Source organism: Balaenoptera borealis, assembly GCF_965194805.1.
Source record: "Balaenoptera borealis genome assembly, chromosome: 4".
Classification (NCBI taxonomy): domain Eukaryota; kingdom Metazoa; phylum Chordata; class Mammalia; order Artiodactyla; family Balaenopteridae; genus Balaenoptera; species Balaenoptera borealis.
The window spans coordinates 102,966,787-102,987,026 of record NC_138861.1 but is presented as its reverse complement, the minus strand read 5'-3'; the positions used below and the strand labels follow the sequence as shown (position 1 = coordinate 102,987,026).

The 20,240-nt window shown below is 37.9% G+C and overlaps 2 protein-coding genes across 13 annotated transcripts in view; one reads left to right on the top strand and one right to left on the bottom strand.

Moving 5' to 3' along the window:
• Positions 1-12,748, top strand: part of PACRGL (parkin coregulated like) — a gene marked incomplete at its 5' end in the record, with an annotated part of 33,887 nt that extends 21,139 nt beyond the window's left edge. For 3 of the 6 annotated variants that reach the window (XR_014243684.1, XR_014243688.1, XR_014243689.1), the window contains 3 exons: positions 998-1,419; positions 2,876-3,001; positions 6,783-12,748. The remainder of the gene's footprint in view (positions 1-997; positions 1,420-2,875; positions 3,002-6,782) is intronic. The other 3 variants (XR_014243686.1, XR_014243687.1, XR_014243685.1) reach the window with 3 other exon arrangements.
• Positions 1-20,240, bottom strand: part of KCNIP4 (potassium voltage-gated channel interacting protein 4) — a 1,207,795-nt gene that overhangs the window by 2,081 nt on the left and 1,185,474 nt on the right. For all 7 annotated transcript variants that reach the window (XM_082389233.1, XM_082389236.1, XM_082389232.1 and 4 more), the window contains 3 exons: positions 3,622-3,729; positions 1,630-1,734; positions 927-989 (listed from right to left, as the gene is read on the bottom strand). In XM_082389233.1, coding sequence (XP_082245359.1) covers positions 927-989; positions 1,630-1,734; positions 3,622-3,729 — 276 coding nt within the window. The remainder of the gene's footprint in view (positions 1-926; positions 990-1,629; positions 1,735-3,621; positions 3,730-20,240) is intronic.

Below are 20,240 nucleotides of genomic sequence, written 5' to 3'. Positions count from 1 at the left end.
AGAAACTTAGGGGGACAGACTTTGGGCAGGATAGGGGCACTTGGAGATTGTGACTATTTATAGCACTGGAAAATGGTAGCAGAACTAATGATGACTTCCACTATTACATGCCAAGTAACAATACCACCATTAAGTAGGTTGATATCACCAAGTTCATTCAAAGGCCGTCACATTGAAATGTGAGTTGAGAAAAAGGCAGGCATCAGGAAAGGGACAGTATATAAACTTGAAAATAATGAGAAAAACGAAAGCACCAGCAAACTTCTTTGTCTCTATAATTATTTTAAAAATTCTTAATCGTGGTTCTACCCACACGTCAAGTCAAATAATTCTAGGTATGCTAATACTGGTCTGCCACCAGATGGTGGAGAACCACATGGACTTTTCCTCAGGGAGAAATTTCTGCTGTTTAATTTTGTGACTGAAGACCGTTACTGGTTCAGCCAAAGACATCTCTTGTCCACATACATTGAAGCAATGATGTTTCTCTTAGAAATCGGATATAAGTTTGGCCAGTGATACACTCTTGGCTGTACTGGAATTCTAAATCTACGGGGGATATGGTTGACAAGATACCTGTTATATGCTAGCTCTGGGGAAAGAACAATTCAAGTCTCACATATGTTTTATCCTCAGTGATGAATATTCTAAAGGATCTGAAGAGCAAAAACACACATGTGCAACCTTCATCTCTCCAGGGCTTCCCTCATAGCCTGCCTCGGGATAGACAATAAATGCTGATGAACTGAATGTGCAAATTGGTGATTGTTTTCAGAGTGGTAGGCCTATTCATCTCAGCTATGTAGAAGTGGTGATCTCAGGCATATGATCTTTATACTTTGCTCAGTTCATGGTGGCTGGCTGGCAGGACTAAGTTCAGCTGTTAAGGAAGCAAAAGGGATAGTTCCTTTACTGTCGTTACTTACTTTTTGGCAACTTTCAATGAATTCATCTATGGTAACGACTCCATCTTTATTTTTGTCCATTTTCTGTTCAGGAAGAAAAGAATGAAAAAATTTGCTCAGACTTACCCCTTGATACCCTCACACAGAACTGAACAAGCTGAAGCTGATGAAAAGAAAGCCCAGCTGCTTATTTTATGGGGAGGAACTGCTTCAGAGCACAAACTAGTAGCTTCTTAGTGTTAAGAATCGTGGCTGACTGCTTTTAGGCTGTTGCCTTTTCAATAGAATGTGATATAGATCTAGAGTCACTCTGTTCTAGTAAAATCCTACCCTCCAGCTACGACAGACTTCCGGCAACTTGCTGAAACTTTCAGAGCCTTGATTTTCTCATCTGTGAGATGGGGCTAATGAGGATTTATAAATAACCTCATAGGGGCTTGTGAGAAATGAATGAAAACAAACACCCCAAAACATATGAGACATGGCAATTGCTTGGTGTTCTATCCAGGATATGGTGAGTGTTCAGTAAGTGGAGTTATCAATATTATGATAAATTCAAAACCAAAATTACTAAATTAGTATGATGGTAATTATTCTATAGTTTTGTCTCTTTCAGTAAAAATTGTTTTCCTTTTACATTCTTTTGAATCATCATGATGCTTTGCAAACATCAGGAAATTTGCTCTTAATTTCACTTCCTCTCTGACTTCTATTGCATTCCTACCTGGAAAAATGTTTCAACGTGTTGTCTGGGAGCATCTTCTTTGAGGACAGGATATGTGCATTTACCCATCATATCGTATATCGCTTTCATTATATCAAGCATTTCCTGAAAAGGAAAAGGCAGTCACATGAAGCCGCATGCGATGTGAAAATAAACCACTCAAAGAAGCTTTGACAGATTATTCCTACTCATTTTCAAATTTTTTATTTTTCTTTGATTCTTCATTAAATGTCTTGGTTGTCCCAGAGGAAAAGCCAATGGCCTTATGCCTTAAAAGCAGCAGAATCGGAATGTAAGAATCAAGTCGGATCTTGGTTTCAAAATGAATGAAATTCCCATATATCTAACATGATCAGGAAAGAAACATTCTGGTTTAGTGTTTGGACGTCCGTAGACTTCAATTGGCTATCTTTGCTTTATTGAGTTATTATATATTTTATATGTTGATTATCAATTTCTGTTTATTGAGAATAAAATAAACACATCATGAGAATTATACTAAAACTGATAAGTCTCAAAGCTCTTAGGGTTTTCATTGTGTTTTTCCTACTATGGCTTTAACTAAAGTCACACATGTAGATTAGTCAAAATATGACCCTGGAAACACTTCGAAAGTTTAATTTTTTAAATTAAAACAAAATCTAGTTTTTGATTTATAATTTTCAATCTTAGTGAAAATAATATCTAGTTAACCTAGACATTCAGATTTATTGTTTACACTTGTTTTCTTCGTATCGAAGTTTCCACAGAAGAGTATGGATTAAGTCGATAATATGGATGTAATATATATTTACTTCTGAGAGTATTCAATTCCATTTTAAATGATAAAGCAGCTTATAGTTTGTAAATCATACGTGAAGCCCTTTAAGATGTTTTGAGCACAGAAGTTTGTTTGACATAGAATTCATGAGATGTGTTGGGTATAAATGGTAAGAACAGCATGTTTATGTTAAACATAGAAAGGGATAGAAAAGGATCAAAGGACTAAGAGATACCTAATATCCTGGAGGCACCTGAGTACTAAATGTTTATTGTGTTCTAAATATACAAGAGGCACTAAGTATCCAGGAGATATGCTCGATATACCTGAATACTTAATACTCATGAAGTCTTAATTCAGCCACCCATTTGTGAGACCCATCTGGCCCCATGTGTCCTCTGATCAACAAATAAAACCCATGGCCATTGATCAGGTTAATTGTCACATTGTAACTGTGGTCAGGTGAACTTGTCCCTGTGTCTTCAGTAGAGCAAGTTGATGTCATTGGCCCAAGATACCTTCTATTTGAGGAGCCTAATCCTCAAAACTCAGCTCGGGGGAAAGCTAGCGAGATAAAGGACATATGGACACTGAACCACATCCAGGATTCAGGTAATGTGGTCTTTCAACCCTACCTCCGAGACTCCATCCTAAATTTGTTATCTTACCGCATCCCTCCCCCCTTGCTTCTTGCTGTGTTTAAAATTACTTTATTAAACCATTTGATATGAGCATCTGAATTTGGTCTGTGAGGCTTCTTTTTTAGATAGCCCACCTGGGATTTTATCTGGGGCTCCACTATCACATCAGGTCATTTCCCACACAGTACAGGTCACTACATAATCCACACGATTTTAAAATTGCATCTGTTTCCATATGGACCGCATTATATGATAGAAAAAAAGGTTACAGGCCAAATATTCTAAGGTGTGGATATATTTTCTTCCTATTTGATTCCAACTTCTATCTTTATTCCATGTACAGTATTCATTAAAATGCTATTAGGAAATCAGGATGTAATCCTTCTATGTTTTATATTTACTTTGCAGATTAACCATAAACTATTTCTAGCATTCCAAATTTTTCATCAGAATATTTCCCCAGCACTACAAAAAATATTTTAGACTTCCTGAAAAAGTGATTCTAAAATAATAATTGCGATTGTTTAACATTTTGAAGTGAAAAAATGAAAATGGTCTGAAGGCTAGCTGTGTTGGTGAGGCATTTCTTACTTCTTTAGTGATGTAGCCATCTTTATTTATGTCATACAAATTAAATGCCCAGTTGAGTTTTTCTTGTACTGTCCCCCGGAGCAAAATGGAAAGACCCTTGATGAAATCCTAAAAAAAAAATAAAAATACAATTTGATATGACATTTCTAAAAAAAAAAAGTAAAACACAAACTCTAATAAAATTCTCTGTCAAATGATGGAAGCAAGGGTTACAACCCTCTGGATTTTGAACCATTTATTTAGCAAAATGGTCCATGTGTTCCTGATTATCTTTTTTTCTAGAGATTTTTTTGTGGCCATAAACCACTCCTTAGGTTTAATATTCTTACTTTCTAATTGGAAACTGTGACTTAAATCTACTGTGGAACTGGAAATTGTGTTAGAACAGACACCCAAACAACAAGATGCATGTGTATAAGTGGTATTACTTTCCACTACAAGTGCACACAATTCTTTTACTGAAAATAATCTAATAACATTGTAACTTTAAAAATACAAGCACATACATAACACACTTCCCATGAACAAGATCTGCTAACAAGAAATATGGGCTGTCCTTAAGATATAGGCCAATTGAAGGCTTTTAGAAATCAAGTTATAATATGCAAGGGGGCAGAAGTTAAGAGAATGGAGCTGAAAGCCAGGCTGCCTGAATTCAAATTCCAGCTGTTTGATCTGATAGCTCTGTCCTCAGACAACTTACCATCCTTTTGCCTCTATTTTCATATCTGTAGAAGGCAGATGTTAGTATCTACTTCTTAAATTTTTTATGAGGATTAAAAGAGTTAAGCTGTTTATAACGGTGTCTGGCAAGGGCATCGGCTATGTGTTTGTCCAAGTAAATGGAAACCTCAGTCAGTATCATTGTTAGGCTGCTGTGATTGAACCGCAGACAAACCAGATTAACTTGATCAAATTCATATATATTTGTTGTTCTGTAGGCAGGGTTAACATTACAATATGTGAATTCTGATCTCACATAGAACTGACAATCTGTCGTTAGGTAGGAATGAAAGAGCAGAAGATGTTACCAAGTCCAAGCTCATAGAACTGACAATCTGTCGTTAGGTAGGAATGAAAGAGCAGAAGGTGTTACCAAGTCCAAGCTCGCTCTGCTCCCTGCAGGACAGGCCAGTAAATCTGGAGACGAGGTGTTGAGGCAAGGAATATGACTTTATTCGGAAAGCCGGCAGACCGAGAAGATGGCAGAGTAGTGTCTCAGAAAGACCATCTTATCAGGGTCTGGATGCCAGTTTCTTTTATAGAACAGAGAGGGGGAGGAGGTGAGGAAGTAAAGTAAAAAGGCCATAAGTCTTGCAGATAAGCTGGAATGGCCAGCCTCGGGGAGGGGATGTGTTAATTTCTTCTTTTCTTGCAGCGGTTCACAGGTGGACAGGGTCAGGATGCTTCCCTGAACAAAGGCACTTTGGTTTACCTTTCAGGCAGTGGGGCAGTGTTACAGGAGGCAGGCCATTATGTATAGAGAGTATCCTTTTAGTGAACAAAAGCAAAGGGAAGCAAAGGCTAAAGTAAAAGAAACAGATCCAACACGTAGTCAGATTTTGTTCTTCCCTGTAACAAAGGGAAATGCAGAAGTGGCCTCTGGGTGACTTTGTATTCTCTCTCTACATTTTTACATTCCAACATTTTGTAATTGTTTTCCTGTCTTAATTTCTTTAAATGCTTTTTTTTTTTTTTTAAATGGGTGACATTCATGTAGTTCAAAATTTTAAAATATATAAGATTACTGATGAAAAGTATTCCTCCCATTCTTGGACCCTAGTCACCCTATTTCTTTCCCCTAGACAATTGGCATTAGTAGCTTCTCGTATTCACTTCCAAAGAACTTTTGTGCATATACAAGTGTAAGGCATATTTATTTACACAAATGATAGTCTAACAGGCTGTTCTGTACTTTATTTTATTTTTAACTTAGCAATAAATCTTGGAAATAATTCCAATCTTTTTCACTGTTGCATATGTATGAATGTATCATAGTTTATTTAGCCAATCTCCCACTGATGAATATTTAAAGATTTCCAATCTTATTAAAAACAAAGCCACAAAGAGTGACCTTATGCATACATAACTTACATTTTGAACAAGTATATCTGTAGGATGAGTTCCTAGAAGTGGAATTGCTGGGTCAAAGGATTTGAACATTGGTAAATTTTTATAGTTATTTTCAAATTTCCCCCCAAATTTCCCTCTTAAAATCTGTATATGAGAATAGTATAGCTTGTCAATACTATATGCTATCAAATGTTTTATCTTTTTCAATCTTAAAGGTTAATATTTCTTTCTCAGATTACTTAAAATTTGTATTTATTATGAATAAATTTGAGCATTTTTTCCAAATGTCTTGATTTATAGAAACTCTTCACATATTAGTGAAATTAGCCCTTGTCTGGGATATATCTTCAAGTATTGCTTCCCAATTTATCATTTCTTTCAATTTTTATTATGTTGATTTTTGTAAAGTAGGCATCTTTTTATTTTTATATTCTAGAATTTGTCAGCCTTTTACTTTATATTTTTTGGTTTCTGTCATATTGAAAAGACATCTCCCATTCTGAAGTTATAAAAGGATACTCCCATGTTTTAATTCTAGTACTTTTAAGGTTTACTTTTTTACATTTAAATCTTTATTCCATTTGGAATTTACCCAATGTTTTTAGATAGCTGTCTGGTTTCACAATATTATTTGTTACCCACTGATTTGAGATGCAAGATTTATCATATCCTTAATTCTTTTATGTATTTATATTTCTGGAATTTATATTTTATTTCATAGTATATCTGTTTATTTAAGCACCTCTACTACATTGTTTCGGTGATTAAAACATTTTAGTAATTTTAATAGCTGTAAGGGCTATTTCCTCTTAATCCTTCTTTTTCAGCTATTTTCTTTCCATTTTTCCTTATTTAAATATTCCACCTGACCCCTATTGGGATGTTTATTGAGCTGGAGGTAAATTTACAGATCAACTTGGGCAGAACTGACAACTACATGTTGATGAGTCTTCCTATTCAAGACAATGAGAAACCTTTCCCTTGTCCAGATCATTTTTGTCATTGAGTATATTAGTTTCCTCTTGCTGCTGTAACAAATTAACCACAGATTTGGAGGATTAAAATAATACTTGTTTATTATCCTACAGATCTGGAAATCAGAAGTCTGAAATGGGTTTTACTGGGCTGAAATCAAGTTGGAGGCAGAGCTGCAGTCTCCCCAGTGGATCTAGGGATAGAATTTGTTCTCTTGCTTTTTTCAGCTTCTAGAGGCCACTTGCATTGGTTGGCTTGTGGCCCCTTCCTCCATCTTCAAAACACAGTACTCCAATCTCCTGTTGTAGTATCTCCTCTTTGCTACCCTGATCTTCCTGCCTCCCTCTTACAGGGACCCTTGGGATTACATTGGGCCCATCCAGATAATCCAAGATGATCTCCCCATCTCAAGATCCTTAATCACACCTGCAAAAAACCTCCTTTACCATGAAAGGTAACACATCCTACATCTGGACATTAAGATGTGGACATTTTTGGTGGGTCTTTACTCAGCACACCAAACTCTAATACATTTTAGGACTTCTGTTTTTTCCAAGTTGTTCTTTCACATTTCTTAGTCATATTTATTTCTAGGTATTTTAATCCTTCTGTTGCTGTTATAAAGGAGGCCATAAGAATTCCTTAGTAGGCAGAGAAAAGAAGAGACGCAGGCAACAAATCTTGAAAATAAGTTTCTCAGGAGGTAAGAGAGATCAAGAGAAGAAAGCATTTCACTGGGAAAGGATGGTTCATCTTGATACCAATCTGCTGGGGAATGAAAAGAGCTTACTGAATCAGCAACATGGAGGTCGCCAGTGACTAAAGGGACAAGTTTCAGTGGAGGGGAGGGAGCAAAGAGTGATAGAGACTGTTAGAAAATTCACCAGCCATGGCTGCATATGAAGACAGAGGGACAGGACTATATCTGAAGAGGAGGACAGGATCACAGAAGAGACTTTTGAAGATGAGCACTTTGAACACTGAAGGGATGAATCTAAAAAGAGGAAAATACTAAAGATGTGTGTATGTGTGAGAGAGAGAGAAAGACAGAGAGAGACAGAGACAGAGACATAAATGGACTACTCCTGCGATGGTGGAAGAGATGGAGATGGTCTGCCCTGGGAAGGGAGGAGGCACATTTCCTCAGCTAATACAGAAGGAAGAAGGAGAACACCATGCAGATGCCCACAGCTGAGAAGAGGTGGGAAGATGAACGAGTCCTCATCTGAGACATTTAATGGGTGTTGTCTGCTTGGGAGTGAAGGACATGGTGGAAAGGATAAGAACTGAAGGTTTGAGGAGAGAGAAGGAGGCAGCTCTGCTCCTGGACTTGTGCAAATTACAGGAAGCTGCAGCTCCCTCAAAATATTTTTCTGCCATCTGCTGGAAAATGGTTGTAATATATTTAAACCTGTAGTATATAATATACTGTAATTAATTAAGAGGTAATGACCCTCCTTGGAGTTGTGTAGTATACAACTTGCAAACTATATAAGCTTTGGCTTTTTTGGAAGGTATAAAATAGTCACTGCAGAGCATGGGAAGGTAGGCTTACCAGGGAAAGATTGCTGGACAATTTTGAAAAGTCAGATGAGGTGGATGGTTATCAATATAATCCTTACCTGTCACTTCAAATCACAAAGTAATAGTTATATGCCTTTAGCTGAAAAGAGAGGCTGGACACATGCTTAGAGCATTGGTTTTCAAATTGTAGCTTGCAGAATCACCTGGAGGGCTTGCTGAAACAGCTTGCTGGGTCCCACGCCAGAGTGTCTGATTCATTAGGTCTGGGGTGTGGCCCAAGAATTTACATTTCTAATCAATTCCAAGGAGACGCTGATACTGCTGGTCCAGGGATCACACTTTGAGAACCACTGGCCTGCCAGAATCATCACTGGCACTGGCCCCATCACCAAGCAGAACAGTCCAGAGCAACAATGAGAGATTTAAAGTCGTGTGTGGACTTTTGTTGTTTGCCTCCCTAGTTGGCCCCTCTTTCCGTTTGGTGCTCCATCCAGTTCTGTGGAAGCGCACTCCATCTGTGGCTCTAGTGATGGAGCCATGCCCTGGGCAAAACCAGGAAGCACATTTTATTCCTTTGGTCAAGGCAATTGGATCTGTGGTTGGCCTGCAACTGAACCCAGTCTACATAAGTGATTTTCAGGACTTCTGCTAGGAAGGGGTATGACAGAGATGCTTTTTCTTTCCTGCCTGGGGAAAAATCAAGCCTGGAGCTCAGGAGCTGCTGGCATCTTCTTGTAACCACGAGGGAGCCCACCCTTAGGTTGCAGCCAGACCTATCTCTGGACTTCTTACTCTTATGAGCCAATACAGTTAATATTGTTTTTGTTAGTGTATGATTTTCTATTATTTGTGAACAAAAGTACCCTGAGTCACAAGCTGACATCTAATTCCCATCTTTCTCTTAAATACTATGTATCCTGAAACTGCATACACTGAAAGATAGCTATGAACCTTGAACACCCCTCTCTCTTTTAATATACCATCTTGCAGGATGATATCAATAAACAGTTATTTCAGAAGAGGAAATAACTATTTGTGCAAAAGGCAAATGAAAGACTCAAGGTATCTTGTACTATTCTTACTCCATGCTTTTCTGAATGGTCATTGAAATCTGTCAAGCAGGAGTTACAAGACTAAAAAAAAACCAAACAACTCTCAAGAGTACTTTTCACAATCACCTTACTTTTGTCTGTGAAAGGTTACATCTGTTCCCTAATGTACAAAAATGATAGATGGGGATTGGTACTGAATTCTGGTTTCTAATATCTTAGGATAAAGGCAATAGAATGAAAAAGGCATAGAGATATGACCCTATAATAACCTAGTCTTGTTCTATAGTTAGCTCTATTTATCGACCAAACCTTTAATTGGTGCCTTAGTGCTGGTTACATACATTCTGCCCACCATTCCCACACTAGGAGCTGCATCAAAGACCCAGCCTTGAGAGAGCATGTGTTATTGAGACCATCTAGATGGTATACATGACTGGACCCAGGTAAGGCCTGGAAAGGCATACATGTGTTTAGTATATTTCTTACTTTATGCTTGCTTTTACATTTTTAGGAAAAGTTTTAAAGTTGTTTATCTTCTCTGATATGACCTCCCTTGACTGGAGTTAAACCTCCATAGTGGTTGAAGGATACAATTTCAGGTACTACCTAAAGTTTGCTTTTGTTTGGAACTAATAAAAGATATCAACATGTCTAAAAAATAAAAATGTATATTTCCCAAGATTTGTAGCCTAATTTTGTCAGGTGAAAGAGATAAAATACTTACCTTGATTGATATACAATTCTAGTTAGGTAATTTAATATCTTAAAAGATGAAAACAGCCACATTAAGTTAGAGGAAAGTGGTTTGATCTCCCTGAAGGCCATTAAAAATTAAATAAGTTTTAAACAAAAATCACAAATATAAATATATAATAAATGTATATGTAAATATCATGCTTGATTTATGTAAAAAATACAGAAAACTATAGAAGAAAATTGCAATCACACATAATCCTATCACCTGTTCACATTGAGTATTCCCACTCTTTTTTAATGCATACTTTGGCATATACTTATAGTACAAGCCATATATTATATATAAAATTCTGTTTATTTCACTTAAATTACAAGCATTTTCCAATATCACTGACGATTCACTGTGACATCATTTAAATAACTACAAAGTAGGTTTAACCGTATGAAATTGACCATATTTTTTATCATATTTGCCAAGAATTTCATATGGTAGTTTCATATGGTCTAATCTAATAATACTAGCACAATGAGTTTTGGACACTTTGGACCCCAAACCACAATAAGAATTACAATTTAAATGACAGCCTAGTACTTAAGCAAGCACACATACATACACACACACACAAAATCATGCACCAGAAACTAAAGTTATTAGTCTATTTCCATTTCTATTAATTTTTTAGTACTCTTGTCATTAATGTCTAAATCAATTTTACCACCTGCTAATCATTGCAATCTCGAGTGTGAAACACTGCTTTGTCTTATGAATATATTGTAATTTATTTAACCATTCTTTCTTATTGGTATATATGTGTATTAATTTAAATTTTTCTTTATTGTACATGATGCTATAGTAAATATTTTTCTCCAACTATTTCCCATCATTCTGACTTATTTCCTAAGGAAAGATGTGGAATTCCTGGGTTAAAGGGCTCTGGGAACACTGAAATTTATTAGTAGTAATGAGGACAGTTTATTGATAAGTGTGTGGGGCTTGGTATTAGGCAATTTCTGTGCATTACTTTATGTCAGCCTCACACAACCATAGCGAATAGGTATTGTCGTCCTTATATTAAAGATGGAGGCTCAGAGAAAATACATGACTGAGGCAAGGGATGCAGCCAGTGAGAATTAGAGCTGGAAACTGAACCCAGAACTCTGACTCAAAGCCCAGGCTCTCATTTTGTCTAGAACTGAAGCAATGGGCTGTGCTTACACAGAAAAGTATGATATAAACAAATGCTACATCTCTTTTTTCTGATACTGTAGGACATAATTGTAGGGTGATATGAAACAGTGACTCACAGTGATTGCAATATTTTACTAATAACATTTGTAGAACATTTGGAGGTACCAGGAATTCATAATTCTTGCCATGTAATGATGTGCATAAATGAATTAGAAAATGGCCTTAGCTTTTAAAAAAGGGAAAGTGAGTCAGTATGTGAATACATGTGTGACTAGGAACAGGATAAGTTAAGATCAGCTGAAGAAGAATCCCAACAGTTAGATGCCCAGGAAACAGAGAAAAAGAGAGTGAGCAAGAGAGAGAGAGACAGAGACAGAGAGAAATTGATATCAGTTCTCTGAGACTGACCAGTTGTTATACATGATCACTAACATTACTGAGCATATTAATTGTGCCAGACCATTTTCTAAACTCTTTAGATTCATCATTTAATCTGACGACAAGCTTGTGAGGTATCTATCCTTATTATTTCAATTTTACATTGAGGAAGTTCAAGCGCAGAGAGATTGAGGAACCTGCCCCAGGTATCCCAGCTAGAAGTGGTAGAGTTTGGATTGAGCAGTCTGACTCACAAGCGTGTGCTCTTTCAGATGAGAAGAGATTTCTGGCACCTCCTTGGAGATTGGAGTGTTAAAAGAGGAGACTGAAAAATTCTAGAACCAGGTCAGAAAAAATAGCAGATGAGGCTGGAGCATCTTGTGGTGCCCAAAAGTAAGGAACAAGCAAAGAAAGAAACAAAACAAAACAAAACAAAAAAATAAACAACCACAATGATGGGGCCATGTTGAAGCCAACTGAAAGAGCTTCCAGTGGCCCAGCTGGAACAATTTAAGCAAAAAGATAAGATATTGAACTATAACTCAAGTATAAAATATATGTCCGTTAGTCCACACCGATATGAATCACTGGTGGAATACATTCATAAATGGAGGAGAAGAGACAAATCCTTCTCTTCTTTGGAAGAGAAGAATTCCAAATAAACTCTATGTATACTCTACCCTTACGGAGATGGCGCATAACTCCCAGTCTGTACGTGTGATGTGTGCACAACTTCCTTCCAAAGAGAATGGTTTGGAAAGAGGGATAAAAGAGCAACTTTACAGTAAAGAAATTACCAGCACTGCTTCAACCAGGTGATCAAGGTTTACATCAAACGGTCATAAATCATGTTGAGGGCTTCCCTGGTGGCGCAGTGGTTGAGAATCTGCCTGCCAATGCAGGGGACACGGGTTCGAGCCCTGGTCTGGGAAGATCCCACATGCCGTGGAGCAACTAGGTCCGTGAGCCACAATTATTGAGCCTGCGTGTCTGGAGCCTGTGCTCCGCAACAAGAGAGGCCGCGACAGTGAGAGGCCCGCGCACTGCGATGAAGAGTGGCCCCCACTTGCCGCAACTAGAAAAAGCCCTGGCACAGAAACGAAGACCCAAAACAGCCATTAAAAAAAAAAAAAAAAAAAAAAAAAAAATCACGTTGATACTATGGACTCTTGTTACATAATAAAAAACGGCACCTTACCTCTGTGGTCTTCCTCCTCAAAACACATATCCCAATTTCAATCATGAGAAAACACATCAAACAAATCCCAACTGAGGGACATTCTGCAAAACACCTGACCAAAACTCCTCAAAACTGTCAAGGTTATCAAAACAAGGACAATCTGAGAAACTGTCACAGCCAAAAGGAGCTTAAGGAGACATGGTGAGTGAATGTAATGTAAGATCCTACATAGAATTCTGGAACAGAAGAAAGGCTTTTGGTAAAAACTAAGAAAATCAGAATAAAGCATGGACTTTAGTTAATAACAGTGTATCAACATTAGTTCATTAATTATAACAAGTTTACCATATTAATGCATCATGTGAATAACAGGAAACTGGGTGCGAGGTGTATGGGAACCCTCTGTACTATCTTTGCAGTTTTTCTGTAAATGTAAAACTGGTCTAAAATAAAAAGTTTATTTAAAAGATGATTTAAAAAAAGAGGGACCTGACCTTCAGACTGTTGAAGCAGATAGAGATATTTATTGGATGCTTTTTCTCTTGTCTCTCTTGTAATAATCTTCTGCTAACCCAACTTTCATTAAACATTTCAGTGTATGATAAGAGGGATTCAAAGAACTTGCCCTTGGGGGGCCACAGGAATGTGGGCAAGGGCAGCCATGGCTGGAGGAGCTGGATACCCCATAGCAAGACTATAAGGAGGGAGCAGGCCAGAAGGACAGGGTGACAAGCAAAAGCTAGGACACATGCAGCACGGCCACAGTCCTTGGGAATCGACAGAAATGCATGGGTGAGGCCCAGGTTGAAGAACCTTTATGGCAAGAATTGTTGGATTCTACAAAAATTAGTCATGAAAATGGGGGAATGTCAGCTCCATAAGGACAAAAATTTGTGTCTTTTGTTCCCTGTTGTATCCCCAGCACCTTGAAAGTATATATATGTGTGTATATATATATATATATATATATATTTTTTTTTTTAATTTATTTTTTGCCGCCCCATGCCACATATGGGATCTTAGTTCCCAGACCAGGGATCGAAACCTCACCCCTGCAGTGGAAGCACATTGTCTTAACCACTGGCCCACCAGGGAAGTCCAAAAAATATTTGTTAAATGAAGGAACAAAATGAAAGGACCTCTCAGCTACCTTTCCCTTTACTTCGCCAAAGAGCAAAGCTCCTGGAATGGGCACTAGAAAAGAAGAGGAGAATTATGTGGACAGGATGTGTAAGTGTGTGTGTGTGTGTGTGTGTGTGTGTGTGTTGAGAGATATAATAATAAAACTTAATGATTTAATAAATCTAATAAAATGGAATTCTATACCTATTGGTAACATTGCCTAAATAATTCCCCTTGATGCCTGACATCTCAAGAGAAAATAGCTATTTCACTTGACAAAAATGACTCATCCTAGAAGGAAAGTTTTCCTGTAACCATAATTGATATTTGGGGAGAAAAAACACATTTTTTTCTCATCACTGTGAATGACAAAGGGATTATTTTGGGGGGTTTATAATGCCTCCAGGGGTACCACTCACATTTTATTCTGTCATAATTGAATTGTCAGTGAATGGTGTTTTCTTGAAGCTCTGGACTGCGGCAGTCCTGCTGTCAATCATCAGTTACCTGCAGTAAGCAGGCATAGCTATTCCAGAATTGTTCTAAAGGAAAAATACATTTTCAGACTCAATAGTTCAAGTAAACTTGCCATTAGGGATGTGCTCAGAGGAGTGCACTGCCCTGATGGTGGTAATATTCTAGAAAAGGTAACTGTTGAAATAGTGGTAAAGGTTCAGGGTTGCTTTTGCAGTCAACAATTGTGTCATTCAGTAATCAGTGCATGGGATGAATTACTGAGTGGTGATTGTAAACATTGGTGATAATACTCAGTAATCAAATCATAGAAGACCATCTCAGATGTCTTCCAGCAAACATAGTGCCTCAGTATCTCCCTCTGCAGGAGGCAATCTATTGTGAGGGTTAAGAGTGGGGGTTGGAAAACTATGGTCCAGGGCTCAAATACAGCCCACCATGTGTTTTTGTTAATAAAGCTTTATTGAAACACAGCCATGGTCACTTATTTCGGATTTGTCTGTGGTTGCTTTTGTCTACAAGAGCAGAACTGAGTTGGTAGAATGAAGACTATATGGCCTGCAAAGCCAAAAATATTTACAGTTTGGTCCTTTACAGAAAAGTTTGATGACCCTTGGTTAAAACCAATAGGTTTCAGAGACTTAGCTAGAGCTGGGGTTCAATCCTGGTTCTGCCATTTACTAACTATATGACTTTGGACAAGTCACTTAACCTCTCTAAGTTTGTAATTCCTCATCTCTAACATGTGGCAAGTAATACAGGTCCTTTATTTTTTATCTGCAACTTACCACCCCCATCCAAAACTTCTTTTGTAAACTGAAATAGAAAAACCTTTACCAGGAAGACAGGGGAGGTGGTGAATTTTGGTGCCAAAACTCATCTGATGCCAAAACCTGAACTGAAATGGCATGAAAGTATTCTAATTATCTATCTATCTATCATCTATCATCTATCTATCTATCATCTATCTATCTATCTATCTATCTATCTATCTATCTATCTATCTATATCTATCATCTGTCATCTATCATCTCTATCCTTTATCATCTACTATCCATTATCTATCCATCGATCACATTAATCAGAAGACATCAAAAGCTATTTGAATACTTCCAAGTCATAGTAGCTTGACACAGTATAAGCTTATTTACCACTCACATACAGTGAAATACGAGTGGGGATGGGGTTCTGTTCCATGCAGTCATTCAGAGATCCAGCCTCCTCCTACTTTGCTGGAAGGCAAACTGAAATATGTAACCTCACAGTCTCCATAGATGGGAAGAGAGAGGAAGGAGTGTGGTCACTTCCACTAATCTCCCAGGGGTCAAAACTCAGTCCTGGTCCCACCTAGCTGCAGGAGAGGCTGGGAATACGGCCTAATCATGTGATCATAGAGCACAGCACGTGGACATTGGATCAGTAGCGCTCTCTGCCATATTTATTGTTTATCATAGTTTTACTGAACAAATGTTACACCCTTGATTATAGCATACTGCAGACCCTGCAGGAGACATTAAATAATATAGAGTATAGGCACAGCATTACGTTTCTAAAATCTGCAAGACTCTGAATGAAACTCAGCTGGCACCAAGGATTTCAGATGAGGGACTGGGGACCTACATATTCCTCACCGGCAGGATAGCACAGTTGCTAAGAGATGCATTCTGGGCCAGACTGCTTGGGTTTGAATCCTGGCTCTCCTACTTTCTAGCTGTGTGACCTTGGGCAGGTTGCTTAACTTCTCTGTGAATCTCTTTCCTCATCTGCTAAAATGACAAGTTACTATATGTAATTCATTCAGCCCAATGCCTGACTCATAATGAGTGCTAAACAAGGGTCAACTGGTATTACTGTGTGTAGCTATTACTATTGTTAATGTTATTTTTACACACTTAGTACAGTGATTGACACACATTAAGTGCTTGTTTTATAATCAGATGCAGAACAATCTTTCACAGCATCACAGACAGAGCAATCATCTGGCCTGTGCTTGAATGTTTTCAGTTATGAGATCACTATGTAATAAAATGACCAATGTCATTCTTAACTGGCTTCATTAGAAAAATCTCCCTTGTAGAAACCACTGTGGTTAACATCTAATAAATACTGAGGACACATTTGGTGCTAGGTACTCAGCCAAGCCCCGAACTGACATCACTTTGTCATCCTTCCTTTACCCTGTGAAGTAGCTTTGCTTGCTGATGATTCGCAGAGATGAACACTAAGCCCAGAGGATTGAACTACTCAGCCCAGGGTCTGACAGCCACTTGGTGGTGAAGGGGTTTTAGATCGTCATATCTGGATCCAGGGCCCCTCCTGTCTTACTCACGCTACCCTTTGGAATTAAGCAAATTAAGTAGGAAACTTCCATTTCCCTTTATCTCAGAATCAGGATGGTCTCTGCTGTACCTCCCAAGATGCTATTGTTACCCCAAATATGTTCATTGCCTAATCATTTCTGTTTTCTAGAGACTTTTCAGGTAGGTAATCAATTTAGAAACATAACTACAATAATTTAGTTTTAAATTTGATTTTGATTTAACATTTATTAATTTAACCATTGGTTTGTCTTTAAAGAAAACAATTTTTTTACCAACATGCTTATAGTATATAGCCATTATAACTAATTTCCTAAATTATAATCAGCATTCATCACAATTACTGTGATGAATATTACGTATTACAATAGCGACATTATGCATGGTTCCATATCATTAACACCAGACTAAATTTACATGTGAAATTGGATACAATGTGCTATAAGTAATTGATGGAACATTTCTGATACATTAAGTAATTTCAAGTAATGAAATCACTAGCAGTCTTTGCCTTACTCAAACTAGCTATGAAAGATTTTATTAGGTGAACTGGAATGTTTGACTTCTATGTTATGACTAAACTAAGGCCGTGCTGGAATTAATCTTGTTGGTAAAGTGCAGCAGACACTAATACGATATTGATCATAGGCTGCCAAATCAGAAGAAACATTACAGGGGACTGGTACCTACGACAATCTCACGCCTTCCGCACTAACTGCTGCTGCCACATCGGAGTCAACCCAACTGCCCTTGCCTTGACCACTGCCAACTTCTCTCTTATTTTCCCAGTGATATTTCTTGGTTAAGTTGTGAGATGACACATTCAGTTTCCTGGCCCAGAATCTTCATTTTAGTAGCACCCAATCTCTATGAGCATCTAGTATGTGTGAGGAAGCACTTTGCTGCCCTGGTCACTCTGCCCCAGGACCAGACTGAATGACCTCTCAGCAGGCTGCACCTCCCTTTTGTCATCCTGACTCCACAAAGTGTTGAAATGTAAGTCAACCAATTGAATTTTAATATCTCTTGACCTTGTCTCCTCCTTCTCTCCAATGCCTTAACTGTAGTTCGGGCTGACATCAGCTCCTGTCTGGACTCTTGGATAAATAGCTGCTAATTGGACTTGTTTCTAGGAACACAGCCCTGATACCTTAACTTCCCCGCTGAAAGTTCTCCAAGGGCGCCTCACCTCCTGCAGGATAATCCAGCCTCCTTAGCATCCTGCCTCAGATGTGTCAGGATCTGCCCTCCACCTCCTTACACAGCTTACCCGTCACCCTCCTCTTTTGTATTCCACCTTCCAGGTGATTTACAAATGCTTTCTCCTCATTCCCAGGCCTCTGCCTCTCTCCCACCGCTTCCCATCCTGAGCCATTATTCTCTTGAGCATCTCCTGCTTGTCCTTCAGACCTAGTTCATCAAGTCCATGGGCAGGCTTCCCTGATACAGCGCCACCAGCGCCCTTCCTTGTTGATTCCACACCATCATCTGCTTTCCTTTATCCTGGCACTCACTGAAATTTCTGCTCATGTGTAAGACGCACCCTTCCCGATCCTAAAAATGCATACCCTCTAAATTATCTGGTTCCCATTATGCACAGTGACAATTCTGCCCCCAATTCCAGTGTGTGAGTGGGGATTTCCTCACACCATCAAGTCATCTCCAACGCCAGATGTGTGTCTTATAATTGAACTTAATGCTGATACTTTCTACCTGGAGATAGAGCCAGATACTACATCATTGCCCCCTCCCAGCCCCCAACTTCAGATGCTACTTGCAAGTATAGGTTGTCACCTGTGCTTCTGACCAATGGGTTACAGATTGGAGGTTCCAACAAACCTTTTCTAGGGTTCAATGACTTTGCTAGAGCAGCTCACAGAACTCAGAGAAACATTTACTTACTAGATTACTAGTTTCTTATAAGGGGATATATCTCAGGAACATCCAAGTGGAAGAGATGCACAGGGCAAGGCATGGGGAAAGGGCTTGAGCTCCCATGCCCTCTCAGAGCACCCGGCTCTCCCTAAATCTCCAGGTGCTCACCACCTGGGAAGCTCTCTCAATCCTGTCCTTTTGGGTTTTTATGGAGGCTTCATTACAGAGGCATGAGTAATTAAATAATCGGCCATTGGTGATTGAACTCAGTCTCTAGCTCCTCTCCCCTCTCAGGAGGACAGGACGGAGGGACTGAAAGTTCCAACCCTCCATAATCAAGAGGTTGGTTCTCCTGGCAACCAGCCCTCATCTCTAGCTGAGGTTCAAAGTTCACCTCATTAACATAACAAAAGACATCTTTGTTGTTCTCTTCACTTAAAACCCGATGTTTTAAGAGCTCTTTGTCAGAAACTGGGGACTAAGACCAAATATATATTTCTTTTTTTGGATATATATTTCTTACTATAAATCACAATATCACACATATATTAAAGAGAGATAAATAATTCTACTCCCTAGAGACAAAGCACAGCCATTCAGAATATAAGCAAATAGATGATTTACACATTCTACCCATGTAATATAAATAAAATATACATAATAAAACAAAATAATACATAATATATAAATAAATGTAATAAATATATAAGTATATATAAATAAAATATTTTTTATTTATTATTATTCTATTATAAATAAATAATGTATTTAACTATGTGAATACTCGGGACATATTTCATCTTACTGATGCTTACCTGTAGTATTTTATGAACAAAATTAAATACAAATCACTTGAAGTACATAATTTGAAAAGGGATTTCCTTATAAAATTGTCAGTGTGGTGAATGTAGCATTTTGTTATATTTAATTTCTTTCTTCTATCTCTCACTTGCAGACCTTCGAGAGCAGGGTTTTTACTTTATCGGCTTTGTATTTCCAAGGCCTACCACAGTAATAGGCCCACAGTGGATGCCAGTAAATATTAATTAAATTGTTTGCTTTCTGAGTTTGCTGTCATGCAGTTGGGAAAATGCACTTTTCTTGTATAAACACATAGAAAGTACTAGAAAGCAAACTCAATGTGTGTTGTCATTCGCACTTATTTTGAAAGATAAGAGCAGCTTCTTGACAATACAATGAGGGAAAGTAACTGTTCTTAGGCTTTTTCTTTCCCCTCCTCAAAAATTATCAGGCAGTACTAAGAGAGAAGTTTATAACAATAGGTGACTACATTAAAAAAAAGGAGAGATATCTCAAATAAGCAATATAACTTTATCCCTCAAAGAGACAGAGAAAGCACAAACTAAGCTTAAATTAGAAAAAGGAAATAACAAAAATTATAACAGAAATAAATAAAATAGAGAATAGAAAAACAATAGAAAAAAAATCAGTGAAACCAAGAGTTGGTGTTTTGAAAAGATAGACAAAATTGACAAACCCTTAGCTGGACTAAGAAAAAAAGAGAGAAGACTCAAATAAATAAATAAATCAGAACTAAAAGAGGAAATATTGTAACTGATGTTACAGAAATAAAAAGAATCATAAGAGACTACTATGAAAAATTCTGTGCCCACAGATTGGATAACCTAAAAAAAGTGGATAAATTCCTAGATACCCACAACTTACCAAGATTTAATCATGAAGAAATAGAAAGTCTGAACAGACCTACAACTAGGAGATTGACTCAGTAATCAAAAACCTCC